This window comes from Embiotoca jacksoni, unplaced genomic scaffold (assembly GCF_022577435.1).
Source record: "Embiotoca jacksoni isolate LCO1_2020_lvr unplaced genomic scaffold, fEmbJac1.0.p SCAF_9, whole genome shotgun sequence".
NCBI lineage: Eukaryota > Metazoa > Chordata > Actinopteri > Embiotocidae > Embiotoca > Embiotoca jacksoni.
Window position 1 is genome coordinate 7,686,012 of NW_027185447.1, and position 20,300 is coordinate 7,706,311.

At 39.7% G+C, this 20,300-nt stretch overlaps 1 protein-coding gene across 2 annotated transcripts in view; it reads right to left on the reverse strand.

Annotated features, from left to right (window-relative positions):
- The window catches only part of LOC138193230 (TOX high mobility group box family member 2-like), a 76,364-nt gene that overhangs the window by 22,969 nt on the left and 33,095 nt on the right, over positions 1-20,300 (reverse strand). For both annotated transcript variants that reach the window (XM_069141132.1, XM_069141131.1), the window contains 2 exons: positions 15,997-16,056; positions 2,540-2,791 (listed from right to left, as the gene is read on the reverse strand). In XM_069141132.1, coding sequence (XP_068997233.1) covers positions 2,540-2,791; positions 15,997-16,056 — 312 coding nt within the window. The remainder of the gene's footprint in view (positions 1-2,539; positions 2,792-15,996; positions 16,057-20,300) is intronic.

Below are 20,300 nucleotides of genomic sequence, written 5' to 3' on the forward strand. Positions count from 1 at the left end.
AAACATCTTTTTAATGTACCAGGTAATATTTTCAGCTGCCTGTGGAGTCAAAATTAGATAAGAGGAAGTTGCCAGAATAAATTTAGCAGGAAAAACAGAGCTCTTGCAGAGACATATGCCTTTCTGCAGGTCAGAAATCTCAAGATTATTATAAAGCTAGTCAACTCTAAGTGAGGAGAAATTACAGACTAATGCTACAAGGAAGAAAGACTGAAGCAAATTAATGTGCCCATGGAGCATGATGATGGTCAGTCCGCTGCTCTCAATCTTGTAATGATTTAACTCTGTTTGCTGTAGGATCGATGTGAGCTGAAAAAGAGAATCCCAAAGCAGGGAGAAGTTTACAGAGCTTTAGCCTTGGGCTAAATGTTGTACAAAAACCAGCAACAACATCCCTCGAGATGAAGTGTATCTGTTGCTACAGCTGAGCTTGTACTTGTAGGAGGTTTAAAATGTGCAGTGAAGGATAGATGTTATTGAAGAGGAGTGTATCCTTAAGGTAACGCTGTCGACTTTTTATTTGCTTCTTCAGCGGCAGTGAAAGAAGGCTGTTGAATGATTAGCGTTTTGGTTTTCCAGCTATCTCCTCCAATTCTGTGAGTTTATTGTAAGGCTTTTGTCAATACAGTACAACGAAGGCTTGTCTTTTCATTTCTGACCCTGGTTACAGTGAGAGCCTATTTCCATCCACCTTTATTATTTTTTAAGCATGCAGCAGACATAAATTCAATCTTGCTTATTATACCTTTATCAGTATGAAATTAAGGTTAATTGACTTTGCTGGGGAAACATCAAATGAAACATCCCTAATGGAACCAAAATGAAAATAACGTCATCTCCAATTGCTTTAAAATATTTCTCAATATACGGCCTACTTTCCTATTCCTCAGCCTCAGAAATAAGCTCCTCTTGTCCCAGGAGATAATAAATGAATTGAATCCCCCCACTCCAACCCCACCAGCTCCCCCTCCTTCTTCCTTATCGGTCATCTATTTTTCCAGAGTAAGCTATTACTTGCTGGGGTTGCTAGGCAACAAGAAATATTAATAGCGGCTATTATTAGCCAGCCTCTGCTAGAGTAGTACTAAAATGTGGAAGTGGGAAACATGAATGTGTTACATAAATCTTTGGACCTTTCACGGTGTGTGCAAGTCTCTGTTTGTGCAGTGATTTATTGCAATGACGGTTCATTTATGAGAAAAGGGGGTGTGAAATAAGAAAATGGAACATTACCCTGAAGGGCTATTTGAAAATAAATAATTGCAAAGGTGAAACAAAAGCTGTTTAAGAAGCAGGCCCTCCTTCTCTGTTTGCCTCTAAAATGTTACTGGCCAAGCAGGGCTGCTTTGCTACATATGCTTGTGCATGGACATCATATAAAGCTTCAATTGTACATGTACTGTACACGTCCATCCAGAGATTCATGTTATAATCTTATCATCAGTTTAATCAAATGATTTTAGTCTTGTCAAACCATCCATCGACACTAAAAAGTAGATTGACTGCAAATGTTCCAGTCAACAGCATCGTTCTCCTGCAGCAAGTATATTCAGCACAGTAGCCAATGGATTGTGACCTAATCCTGAAGACTAGCTTTAATGGAGGCCTTAGCTACCACCCACAGAAAAAAAAAAAAAAAAAAAAAAAAAAAAAAAAACGAAGCCTGCAACTTATGCAGTTTGATTCTGAAAATCACATAAGACCTGATTAACGGAGGATAAATGCCAGGGATGCTCACATTAAAGCATAAATATTCATGATGGAGGGCAGAGAGAAAAAAGTAATATTTATGTCAGATGAAAGTATATAACGTTGAATAATTCACCACACAGGCCATCTATAATTCATCTGATTCGATCCTATGATTAAAGCACTTGAATGTGTTCGCCGGGGGGGTGTTTACATGTTCAGTCTGAAGCATGTTTAACACAAGAGAAAGTCCCTTTACTAGAAGGGGGAATAGGGGTCCTCAGAATCCTTTTGAAAAGAAAAAGTAGCTGACAAGGGATACCCCCTCCCTCCCCATCAAGATTTTCTGTTGAAAACCTGCTCCCCCACCCCACTTTCCCCATCTTATTCAGATCCCTTTTTGCTTTGCCGATCATAACGACTGAAAATGTGCAGCACCGACTTTCTTGCTGCCTTTCTTGGCACACGTTAAGGCAAGGAAATCTCTGAGTTGTGCAGCTGTATGGATATTAAAGAAGCTCTGCTGCAAAGGTCTGGGTGTTAAGGAAGCAGCAGCTCTCTGTATTCATAAATGTTGCATAAAGCACAAAGAAAAATGTGTCATTTGACTGTTTTAGTGCTGTTTATATAAGGTTATAGCTTCACAGTATTGCAGTATTTTAAAAAATGAACTTTCCATGACAAGAACATGTGAAACCTTCACACAAAATGCTCTCTGCGCTGACTTGCTGGCTAACTTCCAACTCTCTGACTGCAAAGACTAATAGCCCACCACAGCGCTTGACTTGCATGATCACAGAGGGCCACAGCTAAAAAGAGACAGACAAAAAAAAGAAGAAGATGTGCTCACCGAGTGCATAGGCCCAGAGAGGAGGTGAGTGTCCTGACCCAGCATGTTGGACATCATGAGGGCAGGCAGCTCGGGGTAGGAGTAGGTGTTGAGCAAGCCATTGTGAGGCAGGGAGTGGAAGGGGTAACCTGACTCATGCTCCATGAGATGGAGCAGAGAAGGGTCGGCGTGGTTCGGGGGTGTGATCGGTGGGATCTCATAGTCTTCGTCCCCTGCTCCTCCTCCGCTGCCTCTGCCCTGACTGGAGTAGCTCTGAAAAAAGAAGAAAAAAAAAGAAAGTAATACATTTTTTAGAAGAGGAAAATACAATCACAGTGACCTTTACCTAAAGTATTTACTCCTTTTTGCTACATTTTAGGGTTGCAAGAAGATATTTTTTTCCCAGCATATATTAACAAAAACAATGAAAAATGCCAGGACAGGTCACAGAAATACTTTCATACTGTTTATATGAGCATTTTGGAGTCTACAGTAATTTGCTTATCTGTGAAACATGGGAGGAAGCACACAAGAAAAATCCACAGGAACACATAACAATATAAAAACGTCTGTACCTGCATCTCAAAACAGTGTCACACTTAAATAAAATAGTAAGCACATATAGACACTTGAATCTTAAGGAAAAACAAGTACAAAGAAAATCCCATCAGACAACCACGTTACAATCATATGCAACATTTTAATGGCAAAATGAACTTCAACAACAATCCAGGAAAGAAGCAGCAAACAAAAGATGTTCCAGAGTAATTAAAAAGCATCATAATTAGCTTTTAAATGCACCTGTTGATTTTTGTTGTTTGGATTTGTGTTTGCTGCACTCAGACACTGAACTGCAGCAGGCAATACAGTCTGTTTTGCTGAAAATAAAAGTAATTAAAAATGCAAATTGTTGCGCTTACAAAAGTGTAAAGAATTTATTCAACACAAATGTGCACAGCCAATTAATTAGTTAGACAGTTAGACAAGAACAGCTGGTGGACAGAAGAAGTTGCTTCAGAAGTCTTGACAGCTTTGAAGCAACAAACTGTCAGCCTGTACGCCTTTAAAATACAGTTAATCAATTTTATTACGTGGAAAAACACCACTGACAGTCACTTAGTGGCCATTCTGTAATCTCATAATTATAATGCCAATCATATTTTTAGAAACAGAAACACTGAACTAAACAAACTTCCTCATTCTAAAACGTATGCAGAATATCCAAATGACCCCGCGGCAGTTGAAACAGCACAGACTTTTTGGTACTAATAAGGTGATACATGAGCAGTGTCTTTTTCAGGGCCTATCTTGACATAATATTGCACTGAGAAATATGATTTTGTGCTCTCAAAAAGCATACTGAGGGTATTCACCAGGGAGTGAAAAGCAATTTTGTCAGAGGCAATCTGATGCCAACTCCCCTTTATAATGACTGAGGAAAATTAATCATCACAAATAATATTCCAGTGTCAGCCATTCAAGAGCTTTTTAATAGAATTTTTATTATTCATGTCTCGTGGTACACATCAACTAGTCCGTTCTGCAACATTTCAGAAATCAATTCAATATCATCTTCGTGTAGGCTGTCATCTCGCCTGCCAGTGCAGCAATTCATCTTGCAAACAAATACTTTTAGCAAACAAATGGCAAGAAACGTTGAGGAATAGCTACGATGTCCCCACTAGCAGAACCAGTGCTTGAAGATAGGATAAAAGTCTCATAATGTGCACTATCATTAGGGAGAAAATAATAATAATAAAAGGGAGTATGTTTACTATCAGGGGGCGATGTGCTGTTTTCTCTTCCCATAACACTCACACTCAGTGCTTGCTTAGAAATATTATCACAGACAATTCCTTTTCCCTTGATAAGTTTTGCAAATGTCTGTTTCTTTGGCGTCTAGCATTTAGCACTGTTGTCGTTTGTTATTATTGTTAACAAACATGTGCTGCAGAATAAATTCAAATAAAAATACAAACAAATCTGTGCAAATCTGTGCATCAATGCCTGCCACATACTACTACAGTATGATATCTAAGCATGCATACATTAAACTGAGGCTGGAGGGATCATCAGGTGACTGGTAAGTGACTGTCTGTTGAACATGTGTATTTTAGTAGTGATGCACCAAGGAGAGACCAACAGCTAAACCAGTGCTTACTTCAACTTCGACTTCAACCTTAATGTCAGTCCACCATATGACATACAGACATACAGATGGTGTGCAAAAACAAAAAGGCAAAACAAGTAGCATACATAACACAAACCCTTTACTGCATATACTGTTTACAGGTTTTGTGAACGCAACATTAAAGATGAAAACTGTTGTGTTATTAGTTGAAAAATCACTGATACTAAAGTGGACACTGTTCATAGATAAAGTATATGCATGCAGAGGTTAAGCACTGCTTGACTAAAATGAGTTTCAAGGCACAAAGGTTGGGAACTAGTACTCTGATGTAGCCCTGTCTAATCAACAAAGATCAAATGAAAGAGGAGTAGAGGCCTGTTTCGTATAAATGACTAATTAAACATGTTGAAGCACAAAAAAAAAGCTTACGAGAGGACATTAATTACTCTACTTCAGCAATTAGACCACTGTGGGCGCAAATTTAACTTAGCAATCATTTGACTTTGGATTACATTTTAGAACAAAAATGCTTACGTGCAGCACATATCAGTTTCTGATGAACACAGCTATGTTTCTTCACCCCTTGTTCAGTAATGTGTCAGATGCCACATTGAAGATGAATAGTAAATGTTACCAATACTGTTGAAATATCTCTAGGTTTTTGTGGGACGTAAACAATTGAGGATTGACCCAATAATATAGTTGCATCCTGTGTTTTTGGCCACTTTTTCTCCCCAAGATGAAACATAACTGTTGTCATGTACATGCACCAAGATTTAAATGCTGTCAGAGGCTATTTTATGGCCGCGCCTCTCATCGGTTTTGTGATTTTTTTTTTTTCTCCCCCCCCCCTTACAGCTTCTTATGATGCCCTTGGAGATAAGACGCAGGACAAGGACATCACAAGTTTAACATTTTCAAACACAGATAAATAATTCATAAATATACTGTCTTTCAGGACATGGAGAAGAGTGGATAAAAGAGAAAGGGGTCAGAAAAAAACCGCCAAATGTTGATTCAGCCTTCTCTAGCTATAACCTTCACCCCCCTTCTGCAGAGGTGAAATTTCAGCAAATCTGTCATTTTCCTGGACAAAGACGCTACTTTGGACCTTTGAAGACTCCACATATTATATATTATTTTTAAATGTTCTGTTTTTAAACTTGATAAACATGATAGTACCGAGCCTTGCACATCACTTGTGACTCGACATCAAAACACCATAATGTTCACAATCTTTAACATGATTTAGAGATGTGAGATATTGCGCTGAGGCATATTGACTATCATCATGCATAAACCATTTGCCAGTTCTTTGAGAAAAAAAAAAACAGGAGTGAGATGATTCACTGCATAGGATCAGTGTTGAGTTTTTATCGATGGGAGATCCAGGCTGACAACACAAGCATGTCCTCTGATGTTCAACGCTAACATCTTAAAGCAAAACTGAAAACTGGTTGTGAGAAGAATTTGAAGAAAACATAAAACTATATTTACTGTTTGTTTTGAACCTGAGGTAAAATCACTTATGTTTGCATTTTTAAATCAATAAATATCTGAGGTGTCTCGACCTAAATTAAACTAATGACATTACTGCCAAGCAGAAAAGGAATGTGAAGTATAAACTACAAATCATGCTTGGAGGGAAAAAGAAAACCTTCTGCACTGCATAAACATTTTTATTTTTAAATCAAGTTTCACTTAAAACAAGTGTGACCGAAGTCGATCAACCAGTATGACCTGGACAACACACTATTCATTGCACAGTTACATTTTTTTTACTTGTAGTGTTATTTAAAAATGAGCCATTAAATATTTTGAGTATTAACCACACTGTGTTTGTATTGTTTTCTTATAGTTGTCAATAACTGTAAAGTATTTCCAATTTCAACATCCAAATATTTTAGTTATTTTAGATCTTATGCATTCCAAATTAAATAATTCACATGCAGAGGTGCAACAGAAAAAGCAGTAAAACTCTGCTTTTTCACCTATTTTTAAGATACTGAGACATCAATCCCAAAATTGTATTCGAGTTTAGTTGAATAATGTTTTTTTTTTAATTGAAATGTGCTTTTATTCAGCAAAATATGGCATCACAAAATGTATTATTTAAGTACAGAAAGTCACCAGTCATACAGTTTTTAGTCCTCTTCCTTGCATGTAAACATTTCTCTGATTTGTTTAGTTTATGGACACGACATTATTCATGTTCACATTCTCAGAGAATAATACACACAGGCTGTTCAGCCAACAACAGAATTTTACCTTGAGATGAGAGCTTGTAGGTGGAATGGTCTCTGAAACCAAACATTGCTCCACCTTGTCAAGTAATCTTAAGTAATTAAGTTATCTGTAAGTGGAAAAACATTAATCAGCTTAGCTAAAAGTATTTTTGACACAAATGGCTGAGAAGATGAGATGAAGTCATTAGCCTGGTGATGGAGTCATTCGGGGCCTATGAGGTGTTTAGTGGAAGACAGCTCATCTGGGAACAATGATGTGTTCGTCAAAGGGAGGAGAATGAAAATGTTGCACAGTATACCAGAGAGCCTGTCATGGCTGATTGGGGGCAAATTGTCCAAAGACAAGAGCTGTCTGTCTTTGATGGACTTCGTTACTACAGTATCAGCTTATTTGTGATCTGAAACACTTTTAAAAATAGCTAATCAGAAAAGAAAAGAACATCTTCCTTGCGTTACCAAACCCCATAACTTTGAATGCGTATACAATGTCCTATATGGAAAGTCATCGAGCCATATGCTTCCTGTAAAAAAATGACAGAGCAGCACGGTTTAAGCGACAAACAACAGCTGGCCATGCATACATAAAGGTTTTCATGTCCACTATCTGTACTCCAGATAGATGGATGGCAACAGTAAATCTTTTAAACATCTTCTGGGGAATTTGAAAATTCCCCTTCACAGATAAATCTTGCGGAGCAGAGAAAGGGCAGAAATCAAACTCATCATCAATGAGTGTTTGAGCCGATGCGTGCAGCACAAGTGACCATTACAGCGATGGTCTGCAGGGTCCACAGAGGCTATCTGACCTTGCTTTGAGACGACAATAAACTCCATTTGGGTGATGTATCAAGAAAAGCAGCCGTTGTGGTACAATAGAAGGAGAAAGGAATAGCAGATCCACCGGGTTGACTGACAGAAAGACAGAACTGGGATAAGTGAAGTGGGTGTGTGTGTGTGTGTGTGTGTGGTGCATTTCACTAAGTCCAATAGTAGCTCAGGGTCATAGGTAGCGTCCGTCACTAAAGGACAGGTGGGCTGTGGCGGGCTTCAACCAATAGCGAAGGAGTGAGCTAACCTCTTCTCTGCTCCCCCATGCACTAGTAATTCTCTCAAATGTCACATCAAAATGGATCTCATTTAGGTGGGTAAAAAGGACCTGACTCTCCATTGCAGATGTGGGTGGACCTGCACTGGATTGTACATGAACTCTAAAAACACGGCCGCAAAGGAAATATTTTGAAAAGGTGTGAAGAAGGGCCGTGTGCCACACATTTAAGTCAGTTCAATTCAAGAAAGAAAATAAAAAAAGAAGTCAGTTATAGATCAAAGATGAAGGGTGAACAAATATCTCTGATCTTTGTACTGCAACAGAGAAGTAGAACATTATTTAATGTTGGGACCAAAGGCTGAGTTCCATTTTTTGTTGTTGACAAATACGGTAATACCGTGGTCTTAGACACATTTCCTATTCTTATTCATTAGAGAGAATCGTATAAATAAATAAAATATGTTGTCTCGTAGTCACTCATCCCCCCCAAGGGAACATGGAAGCCCCGGTAATCACATATGGCACAATAGCTTGCTCATAATCCCCTTTATTTTTATTTTCATGATGTCACTCTCTTTAAGCCCCTTGCTTTATGAGTCGCAAACTGAGTGGAGAGAGGGGAGAAGAGGAGGAGCGCCGAGCAGAGGAAAAAGCAAGGGAGGGGTGAAAACAAATGATGTGGATCCCTCATTGTTCTTTCTCTATGCCCTCATTCCAGTCAGGGCAATAAGAGAACATTGTGATTTACTGTCAGTGAAGCGCAAGAGTGCATCAGAGAGAATCCACTGCGGCAGGGGCCATTAAAATAGATTTAACTTCCCACAGTATTAGGCCAGATGTCTACACTTCTATTATATTTCAATCAGCCATGACCTTGGTCTCTATATGATGAGAAAGATCACTAAGAGAGAGGGAAAGAGAGAGTGAAAATACATGCGGAAAACCAATAGGAATATCAAACTACTTAGTCCTACTAAATCCCTGCGCTCCGTCGTGCTGCATATACAGAGAGAGGCCGGGACCGAAATAGAGCCAAGGGTTTCAAGTTCTCTTAAAAGAGTGTATGAATCATTGAGTGCACTCTTGCTGCTGATAAGTTGCTGTTTTTGGGGAGTGCTGTTTTTCTGCGGGGTATGTATTTGAGGTGGAATCGAGGGAGTACGCCAAAAAGAGTGGGACAGTGGGTCGTTTTGATGTTTTCCAAAGCCTCTGATATCGACAGATGAAAGAGGAATCTGTTCATATTCTTCGGAAAAGGAAAATGTTGACTTCTCACATCAACATGGACCCCTTTCTATTAACATTAAAACAAAAAAATCATCCTGCCGCAGACTTTAGACTCTTTTAATAGCTTTCTATTCTGAATGAATCCTCATATAATTTATCGGTGGCATCGTTCCATCCATTTCAGTCCTATGAAAGCAGAGCAGAGGTCACTGCTTGTTCTATTTCAGAGACTGATGATAATTGGACTTATTGGCTGACATGGACTGACCTACATAAAGAACTACCAATCCTTGGTTACAACTGAAATGTACAATCCCTCCTAGCATGGGCGTGGATGTTGTGCGGATGCTCTTCTGATGTCCCTCCAGCATTGTTTTCACATATCAATGACCCAGTGTTGGTTGAGAGTTGAAAACAGAATTCAGCTTGAATTCGTGAAACGGAAATTGTACACTCTCTTGAAATTTAAATACACGCCGCACAATATGTATCTCGACCGCATTCTGGCGACCTTGCCAGCGGCTCTGTTCAGCCTCAAAGAAGTGAGATGTGTGTTGGCGTTTTCAGACCCTCAATTTTCATTTTTCATCCTTTGTCTCAAATGTCCCCCCATCTTTTTCGTGCAGGGAGAGAACACAGATAGCGGATAGAGAGAGAAGCACACTCAGTGGAATATAAGGGGATGTTTGGTGGGGAGAGTGAGTGTTGTGAAGTGAGGAGAGTGTTGCAGTTGTGGTGGTGGGGGTATAATGGTGCACTGTGAGTCACTATTAAGTAACGGTGCCTTTTCACATCAGCATCGCCCACATTGGGTGTACAGTGCCAGGGTGTACTGAGGTGTCTCTGACTCAGAGAGAAAGAGGGAGAGAGAGAGAGGGACGGCGATAGAGAGAGACGAGAGATGGAGGGTGTGCTGGTCCTAATGGCCAAACAACATCTGGATTTCTATTAATGGTTGGATGACAAAACATCATCATGTCACAGTTTTAAGAGATCTATCTGTCTTTGTTGTTCAAGGGGAACGGTGAAAGGAAACAGCCAGCCAGGCTCTGTTTAAATGTAATAAAATCTGCCAACGCCTCCGAAGCCCCATTAATTTAGTAATGAGTTATATCTCATTTGTTTAGTGTCTTAAAAAAAAAGTTGCAAAGTAAAATTGGAAAAATTTTTGTATTACAGGTTTTTTTTTCTACTTTCAGTTAGCAAAGCTAAACTGTCTGCTGTTTTCAGCTTCATATCTAGTGGACATGTTTTATCTTTAAGTTGTATCAAACATTTATTGACATACTGTACTTCCCAGCATGCATTGCATTTGGTCTAAAATCATCCAATGTCTGAAAATGTCTGATGGAGTCTTGTTATTTATCTTATTTGTCTTTGCCACTTTAGATGTTTTATTCATTTATCAGCACTGATCGATATACCTTCTATCAGCATAGCAACAGATACAATAAATGTGTAGTTGATAAACTGCTTTACAAAAATAGAATTAAACATAGTTGAAAACCTATATTTAAACCTAAATAACTTAGTTACTGGCTAAATTTGATTTCTTTAGTTTACTCAACTTGCTTGGTTTAGTTGAAAAAATAAGTTTTACATTTGAACAAGTGAGGAACAAAATAGACAAATAAGTCACTTACTTTACTTAAATTCTTATCTTGAAAGACATTTTCAAGGGTAGTTATTTTATTTGATGAGCTGTGTTTAATTACTTTTTATGTGCATTTTCTTCAAAACATTAAGTGAAGTGAATGGATGAATGAGTTTGCGTGTGTGGAGTTCAGCTGATGTGTGTGAGAGCGATACATTTTCAGGAGAAAGGGGCTGGGTGGGTGAACAAGGGTGAAATAACTGAGAAAGAAAGAGTAAGACGGAGAATGTGAGTGTGGGGGGCGCGTCGGAGTTAAGAAATACACAAAAATAAACAGACAGAGCCGTAGCCTGAAAACAGACAGAAAATACAGATGAGGAGAAAGAGAGTGAGAGAGCCTGCATCCAACAAGTTAGGTTTCTATTCTGATCTCGACCATCAGCTGCTGTTCTCTTACAGCCGGCCAAATCAATAGAGACACATGGCTCAGCAAGACACCTGGAAGCAGAAAACATAGTGGCATAAACAGGCTGAAACTTGCTGCTTCTCCAAAGACCAGTGGCCCCTGAGCTTCCTCTACTGCAAAGGGATACAATGCAACAAGTAGAGCACAACAGACAGGAAGAGTAACATACATAAAATGACTCCCCCTTTTCCTGCTACTGGCCTGTTTTCTCCTTTAAGCTCCAACTCTAACCAGCTACTGTATTTCTCTAAATCATACGTATATACACATGTACATGCATCCACACAGCCAAACCAGCTAAAACAGAAATATACATGCAAGTACAAGTCTGTGTGATCATTCAAAGTGATCAGGCCTGATGTGAATCCAAATAAATAACACTTATTATCCATTATAGAAAATGACAATTTGTGTTGGGGGAGGGGTGCGGGGGTTTGAAGGAAGCCATTTTGGTTTTGGCTGTGTTCATTTTCATGAAGCTATTACAGTGCAGCAAAAATATACACTGCAGCCAGCATTATTTTACATATATATGAGTGGTAGGTGGATAATGACTGAATTGCAATCTTCACTTTATTATTAAGTTTGAAATTATGTTCTTCCACGGGAGGGAGATTTGAGTGTCGCGTCTATGTCATTTCCAGTCGACACAGAAGCTGCAGTGCTGGTTGTTAAAGCACCCTTTTCATGCTTTTGGAAGAGAGATGTTCATTTAAGACTTATTTCGGTAAATGATGTCCTCATTCTTAAATCCAATCAGACAGCTGTGACTGACTCGGTTGTTTTTATAACTGGGGAATCAGCAGTCAATGGGCACATAAACCTGCATGTGTTTGAATCACTGAAAATATCTTTGATATGGGCAGCTTCTCAGAGGTCTGCAGCCAGGGTATTTTGGATGATTTAAAATCTGCATTGTTCATTACAGCATTTTCAGTCAATCAGGATAATTGAGATGTTTAATAATTTTTAATTCAACAAACTACCCTCTTCGTAGCTTTGTGTGTGGGCAGATACAATAAAGCTGGTCAACAAATAAACCCACCCACACTTTTTGCTTATAAGCTGAAACCTCAAAAGATGAACCAAATGGAAAAAAACATCAATATCATTAAACTGTCTAATAGCTCCATGTGTGCAGTTTATATGCACGTTTTGTGCAAAAATCATACAGTATTCTCAAGCTTTGGAAACATCTTGTTTGAATGGACAGATTGTGTCCAAGCATGCAGTGAACGGTCCCTTTAAAGCTGTTTCTGATTAGCGGTTTTCTCTTTTTAAAAGCCCAAAGATGTTATGTGTAATGCAATCTTCTGGCTTTGTCAAACTGCTACCTCAGTGTGTACGCGGTGGAAGACCCCAGACATGCAAACAAAGGACTCTCTGTTCTGGCTACAAGCACCTTTTTCACAGGCACACATCACGTAAAGGCTCGGGTGGGCATCTTACCGCAGTGTTAAAACTTGCATTAAGGCATATGGGCTCCCTCTTTCACAGTATGCTTGCGCAATCGTAAAGGTGCGTCTGAGCATTGTCCTCAGAACAAAAGAATAAAAGTCTTACTGCAGGGCGATTCACCCAAAATAAGCAGAAGACAAACAGCAGAAAATGTTCTTTTACAAACACAGCTGGGGAATGCTTATTAAAAATGATAAATAAATTAAATAAGTAATATGCACACACCAGAATGTAGGCATCTATTCAGCATATTCATTAGACAGTAATCACCATTTCAAATTGATGCAGAAAGTCATTGGCATATTTGTCTGATTTAACTTCAAAAGCAAACCATATGTAACAAACCACTGCACAGCTAATGCATCCAATTAAGCATCAATTAAGAAATGATTGACTCACATGCACGGCAAGCAGTCAGAGGGATGAATTTGGCATGACGCATAAAGAAAATGCCCACATTCCTTGAATGTGATGGCTTTGAAGATATTTATAGTTTAACCTCTTCATACCCTTCAGTTGGATAATCACTATGGCTCTTACCCAAGTACTGCACCAACAAAATTGAAGAGGAACATTGGAGTTAAAGGAGTTGTCAAAAGAAAGAAAATGTTGTGCCTTAGAATCAAGATCAGGGTGAACCACACAGGTATTTTTCAACAGGGCAGAAGCAGAAAATAGCCAGAAATGTCTGTCACAAATTCTGAGAGCCCAATGCGACATCTTTTTATTGCTTGTTTGGTCAAACCAACAGTCCAAAATCTAAAGATTTTAAGCTATTAAGTGAGAAAAGCAGAAAATCTGAGACACTGAGAAAGCTGGAGCTAGGAAATGAGTGGGAATGAAAAAATAACCAATCATCCAAACATTTGTAAATGTATTTATTCATTTATTTTATAAATTTAATAGATCTTTTGCACTTTGAAGGTGAAAAACTGTGCTGAGAACTCTATGAAACCATTTACCTCTGAGCAAAGGTGCACATCCTCCCTCTTTCAAATCTCAAATTAAATGTTCTCTATTAGAGGATCGAAAGCCAAACAGTGAACTCTGTGTTCAGAGGGCTTTTCAGAACTGGTGTGTAAGCTTCCATTTGACGGCACTGACAGAGCATCAACTGCAACTGACATGTTTTGAAAAGCCCAAATTGCCTTATCCACTAAGAACGTATTTGTTGACACAACACTGCAAACCTGGAGTGGGCGTTGGTGATTGACACGTGACCGCTTCAACAGAGAAACTACAAAGCTGGACATTTATCCCAATTAGCACACACCCCTGTACGCACGCAAAGTGACATAATTAGGGCAGACGATGAAATGTGGCCAACAACGATGGACCTCATGGTCTGTGATGTGTGCTGTAAGTAGACAATAAGCTGCTAAAGCTCCCACTCGACCCCTCATTATAGTCACTCAATCCCAACTTCAAAGAAAAGACAACCTTTTGGCTATAGGATGATGTGTGTGTGTGTGTGTGTGTGTGTGTGTGTGTGTGTGTGTGTGTGTGTGTGTGTGTGTGTGCGTGTGTGTGTTTGTGAGGGTTTATGAGAGCATAGTGTGTGTTTAAGTGCACATACATATGTTCTTGTTCATCAATCTGTGCGAGGGCCAATTTAAGTTTTACACCATGAGAGTGGGTACATTTTTGGAAAGTGAGCACATTTTGGCCAGTTTTCACTTCTTCGAAGAGCTGTTAGAGAGTTAAGACATGTTTTTAGGGCTTGCGTTATAATTAGATTCATTTTAAAGGGTCAGTTACGCAAATTAAAAAAAAGAAGGTAGCTCTATTGAAACCGTTTAAAGCACTGCTTGTAGATCACCTAAAATAGCCAGGAACTGGATGGGCTGGTGAGTTTTTCATACATCATATTTACGATACTACCTATTAACTTTCATTCATTCACATTGTACAGGGGGTGGTAGATGACGTTTTAGGGGAAGATCTTAAACTCATTAGCATAGAAATCCAAAACTATTTGCATGCCCAGACTGCTCCAAGGGACAGTGGGTAAATATGTTTTTTGCAATATGGATGCACTGACCCTTTAATGTACGGAAAGGGGTTAGTTGTCATGGTTACATTGAGGGTTATGGCAAGAGACTGCATTATGTCAATGTGTGTCCTCACAAGCATAGATACATGAACACATGCGAGAGTGCACAGTTTGCATGTGAGTGACACTACACGTCGCCTTGGACATGTGCTTATGACTTATGAATAACTTTATGTCAGAGAACGTGTCACTTCCTATTACAGTTAATGTGTGTTTGTGTGAAACAGAGACAATGTGTGTGTGACGTCCTTGGCTTTCTGCCTTTGTCCAGTGACTCTCTGACTTATTTGGCAAGGCGCTAATTGACCTGGAGCCTCCACCTCATCGTGTTTTGTCAGAACATGAAGGCCCTGCTGCTGGATCAACAAATCCTGGAGCTCCAAATTCTGCCATATGTCCAGCCATGTGTTCCCATCTACCAGCTGGGAGCACTCAGCACTGTGCCTGTCTAACTCTCTGACTGTGTGACAGGGGACTGCGCCGCTCCAGACTGGGACCAGTGCTTCAACGAGCTCAGAGTGGTGAATGTTACTGCTGGCGGTTTAGCAGTGAGCGACGTGTCTAGTGCGGTGGGCTGACAAGTCACCAACACTGTCGGGGCTGATGGTTTAATCCCTCCGATGTTAAAGATATGTTAATGTACTTTGGGTAAAATCATCTATCAAAAGGCACGTGTTTGGTGGAGGCTAAAGGGATACTTAGGCTTATGAGGAATTAAATGTTTTCCTCCTGGGTGCAAAGGGTTCAAACTCATGGATGCCTTTTATAGAGTGATGCTCATTTCAAGGCTACCAATCATTCATTTAATACCAATCATATAAAGACTTTTATAGAAATTTTCCACAAGATCTTGTAAAAGACCCTGTTTTTGCACACATTGGCATAAAGCCTAAAAGATCAAATGATACAGTAATGAAGACTTATGAGAGCCGCCGTGGGGGGGAAAGTCCATTTTTGAAATTCATAAAGTTTTCACTGAAGTACAGAGGCAAATTTGAGGCCATAATTTGGACATATCATACCCACAATAGTTAATAGAGGCCGTGTTGAAAGGTGACACATGACTGTAATTTGTGTTTTCCACTCAAGTTGACCAGAAAGTGTATACATTCCCCAGTTTTCATTGGCACCGTCTTCGCTGACAAATATATACATGCCAAACCATAAATCTATAAATTCTTTAAATACTGACACCAGCTCCTTCAGACAGTTATTTATTATTTAATGTCTGTGGGGTTTATAGGAAAAGTCTTACCTGGTTTGGCGACCGAAACTCTTGGTTATTGTCATTCATGTACATGTTGTCACCATCAAACTGTGGACAGAAACAGAAAGGAGAAATAAACATGGTATGCAAGAGGAGAGGTTTGTAAAAAAAAAAAAAATACAAAAAAAAAATACAAAATTGGAGGCCTCTGGAGGAGGTTCGAAGAGGAAAAGCTCTTTACGGGTGGCCTGAAGTGTGAGACTAATGACTTTGTCACTTTGGTTAAACCTCATGGTGGCATGGCAGCGTGGGTAATTACTGTTCGTCAGCGGGCCGGTAATTAGGCTACATGAGCACAGTGACGAGAGATGGGCTTTTCCCTGTGGGCTGCGCTGTGTGTGTGAGAAAGAGAATGAGTGTGAATGAATCTGAGTGTGTATAGTAGTAAAGTGTGTGCATGTCTGTCTTTTAGGCTGTTTATCCAGTGTGTGTGTGTGTGTGTGTGTGTTTGCGGCACCGTGAGAGCATGCTGTGTCTTCGGGATAGAGCTAATCAGGCAATGAAAGATCACTTGCTGCAGGTGCCAAAACACTGCTTGACACGGGGTTAGGACTCACGTAACAACAAGCGACCCCTCGACCCTCAAGGGTGCTGGGAAACAGCACCAGGTCACCAGTTGAGCACTACATGCAACATGCTAGCTCTGATGTCTAGTATGTAACTGAGCTACATCCCTGAGGGTTTCCCCAGTGAGATCAGCTTAAACTGTGCTACAAATGAAGAAAAAAAACAACACCAAATCTGTTTTTAGCACCACAGAAAATGAGACTCTGCCCTACAAACGGCTCAAGAACTGAACCTGTGCAGAGTTAAGTTGAATGAGAAACTGCTACTATGTTAAGAAGAGCCGTATTGTAAAAATGCCCTTGGTTTCCAAAGGCATTAAGGTTTGTCATACCACACTTGCAGCAAATGGAGCAAACCTTTTCGAGACTGGATAATAACGCTTGTGAGCACTTACACGCACACAAAAACACAATGTGTCAAATAAAGGCCCCTTTTTTGTTTGTTAACTGAGGTCATTCTCTGTAGTATCAATGCACACAAGACATGGGAACAGACAGCAGAAACAACATGATCAAACTAGACAGCACTCATGTCAAATTCCTCAGATGTGAAGATACGGGGGGGGGGGGGGGTCCTTTTCATTTGGGGTGTTCTGCTTTGTGCCTACAGAGAAAGTGACCAAAGGCTTGGAAAATAAACACACGCTGGATATCATACGACATACCTGCTCAAAACAATGACCAAATAGGTAGGCTAATGGGAGGAAATGGGGAGGATTCCTGGATGGGGGACGGGGGATCTAATATCTACAATCGTAGACAGGATTAAGTCGAATTGGCTAAATGAGCATGTGAGCGGTGAGAAAGAGAAATTACTGAACATTATTGCAGGAGAAAGGCCGGGGGAACGAGCGCCTGCCTCAGGGCAATGGTTGGTTAACGATGCATATCTTGGAAGCCCTAGTGAGGATTCACTTGGTTATTCTAATGATTACATTTACATTCAACCACACATGCAAACATGAAACTGAGACAGGAGCTGCATACACACTGCATTTAAGCCTCATTCACACCTCGCATGATTAATCTAAAAGCACCACACCAGCAGTAAAAACTACATGTTTGTTTCAAGTGAAATTGAATGCTGACTAATTCTTGAATGCTACATGCCGGACATAAAGACACTAATTTGCCTAATTAAGCATGGCGGTATCTATCCCCTGACTGAACCGCAGCGAGAAGAGTCTGAGGCTCACTGAGAGGGCCAAAGTAATGTTGACCTTGGTGACACATCTGCAAAAAACTCTTCACTCCTCACATGAAAGCCTCTTGTCCTCGCCTAACTGAGCAATTTCATTCCATTGAAATCCACTTTGATGCCATTGGTGACGTACAGCCATTTTAAGAGCTTCTTTAGGATAAGATTCTCTTGGGTAAAAAGGGTGTGTAGTCACTGAACAACACTCCCATGTCTTACATTATAGCTCATTTTCCAAACTGAATTCTTCCAGTGCAAATGCTTGTTAACTCTTCTTTCCGCTTAAAAGGACGCAATGAAGTGAGATCATGCTCATTTTCCCCAATTACATCTATAATGTATTATTCACCAAAAAAAAGGGCAAAATAGCCTAGAAAGGTCAGCCATTTTGTGCTTCAACATGGCTGCCCATATATTGCGACATAAAGCTCTTTCCTCTTTCTCTTCTCTCCATAGCTCTCCTTTGCACTTCCTCGCTCTCCCACTTAAAATGCCAATTTATCCTCGGCTCAATGCTATCAGCTCTGCCATTACTCCCCATATACTGCAGGAATCATCTTCTCTTTCTCTTTTGTTCCTTTTCTCCTCTTCATCTTCCTCTTTTCTCTCAATCTCTCCATCTTTCTCGCTCTACTCCCTTTTCTCTGTTACTGTTTCTCACCTCCTCCTTGTTTCTTTCTCTCTTCTCTGTTCGCTTTCCCGTGTTCTCATCATCCCCACCTCTCTCCGTGTTACAACCTCCCTACTTCTACTTCTCTATCTCCCACCCTGCCCCTCTTTCCCCCTCTTTTCTCTTTTTATTCGGCAGGCCTTGGCATCGCTTTCTCATCGGCAGTCTAATTGGGCATTCTGCCTGAGACAAGGGCCTCATTAAGCAGTAATTACACACATGTTGTTTTCGGCAAACATCTCTATTTGGATTGCTTTGCATGGTAATTGTTCAGCAGGGACCACTGCTCGCGATGTTTCCCTCCGTGACACACGTGGTGCTGATGGAGAGGAATAAAAACATGGAAAAGACGGGTGGAGAGGCAGGGAGGGGTGGAGAGAGAGAAAGAGAAAGGAGGGGAGGAGGGAGGGGGGTGCAAGAACAGAGAAAAATTATAATAGGTTGTGGAAGAGAGACAAATTGAGAAATAAAGAATGCATACATGAGAGAGAAGGAGGATGAGAGCAACACTGAGGCAGAAAAGAGACAAGCTGAAAGGATGAAGGCAATGCTGAGGCAGTAAATGGAGAAAGACAATGAATAAATGACAAAAAAAGAGGTAGACAGATTCAGCATGAGAGGAAAATGAGGTGTAGAGGTAGAGAGAGCGTGAAAAAAGATACAGAGAATGAGTAAATGAAGAAGAGAAACAAGGAAGTAAAGACAGTGACAGAGGGAGACAGAGAGAGAGAGTTCCAGAAGTAGGTCATGCCTCGCAATCATCGACAAAGCTGAGCGTTTCAAAAATAATGAAGCCACAAGGTGGAAGTAATGCTAACTAGTATATCCAGGGAAAACATCTAATATTTACACAGTGCTAATGGTGCAATACAATGCGGGGATCTTTTAATGTTGGGGTGCACAGGGGAGACAGCTGATAGCAGGATTGGAGGCAAAATTACAGACTCCACTAAAGATTGTTTTTGATTGATGGACAGCTCTTCACTAAGCCTTCTAACATCTGTTTGTGAAGAGAGTGGGGTAAAGGGCAGCTGCATGTGTGTCTGCGTAGTGCCACAACTGTCCAGCCATTAAAGAGAAAAATAACCTTGTAATGAACATTTTTTTAAAAACACGATCTTGAAAGCATTTATTTATGAAATTAATTAAAATAATAAATGAAGCTAATTATATGAACTACACAAACACAACCTTTTGTCTGCTAATATTAATAACTGCACTGCATTTCAGGTTTGTTTATAAAGCTTTTGATCACAAGCGGTTCTCAAAGGGTTTTACGAGTGGTGAAAAATACAGAGGTACATTTACTTTAGGGTTATGTAAAAGGGTATTTCCATCTTTTGCTCCTTTCTTCCTCTTAAGAGAAAAGAAATTCACTTTTTACTCAACTACATGTATTTGACACATTTATAGTTACTAGTTACTTTACTGCAGATTCAAATTTTACAAACAAGTATGTGAGCAATTCAAAAAATATGACATGTTACAGATTAAACTACTCAACTACAACACAACTACTACATTCATTTAATATCTATATTATCTATGATATTAAAGTGCTGTTTATATTCTAAAGTATTATTGACAATTCAGTTGTATGAATAAAATACTCTGAAAAGGGAGTTTCTTTTTAAGACACATTTTTATTGTATATTTCACTGTGACAGCACTACTGTGGAAGATATTAGCACATTTTCTAACAGCTGCACTACATTCTCATATACTGTAATGCAGTGAAAGTAGTACAAGTGATATGATAACATGTCACTGAAAACAAAAAGCCATATTTTTACTTTTACCCTATCGACATTTAACTAGGCCATTGCAACTTATGTAAAAGTTGTAACAAAAAAAAAAA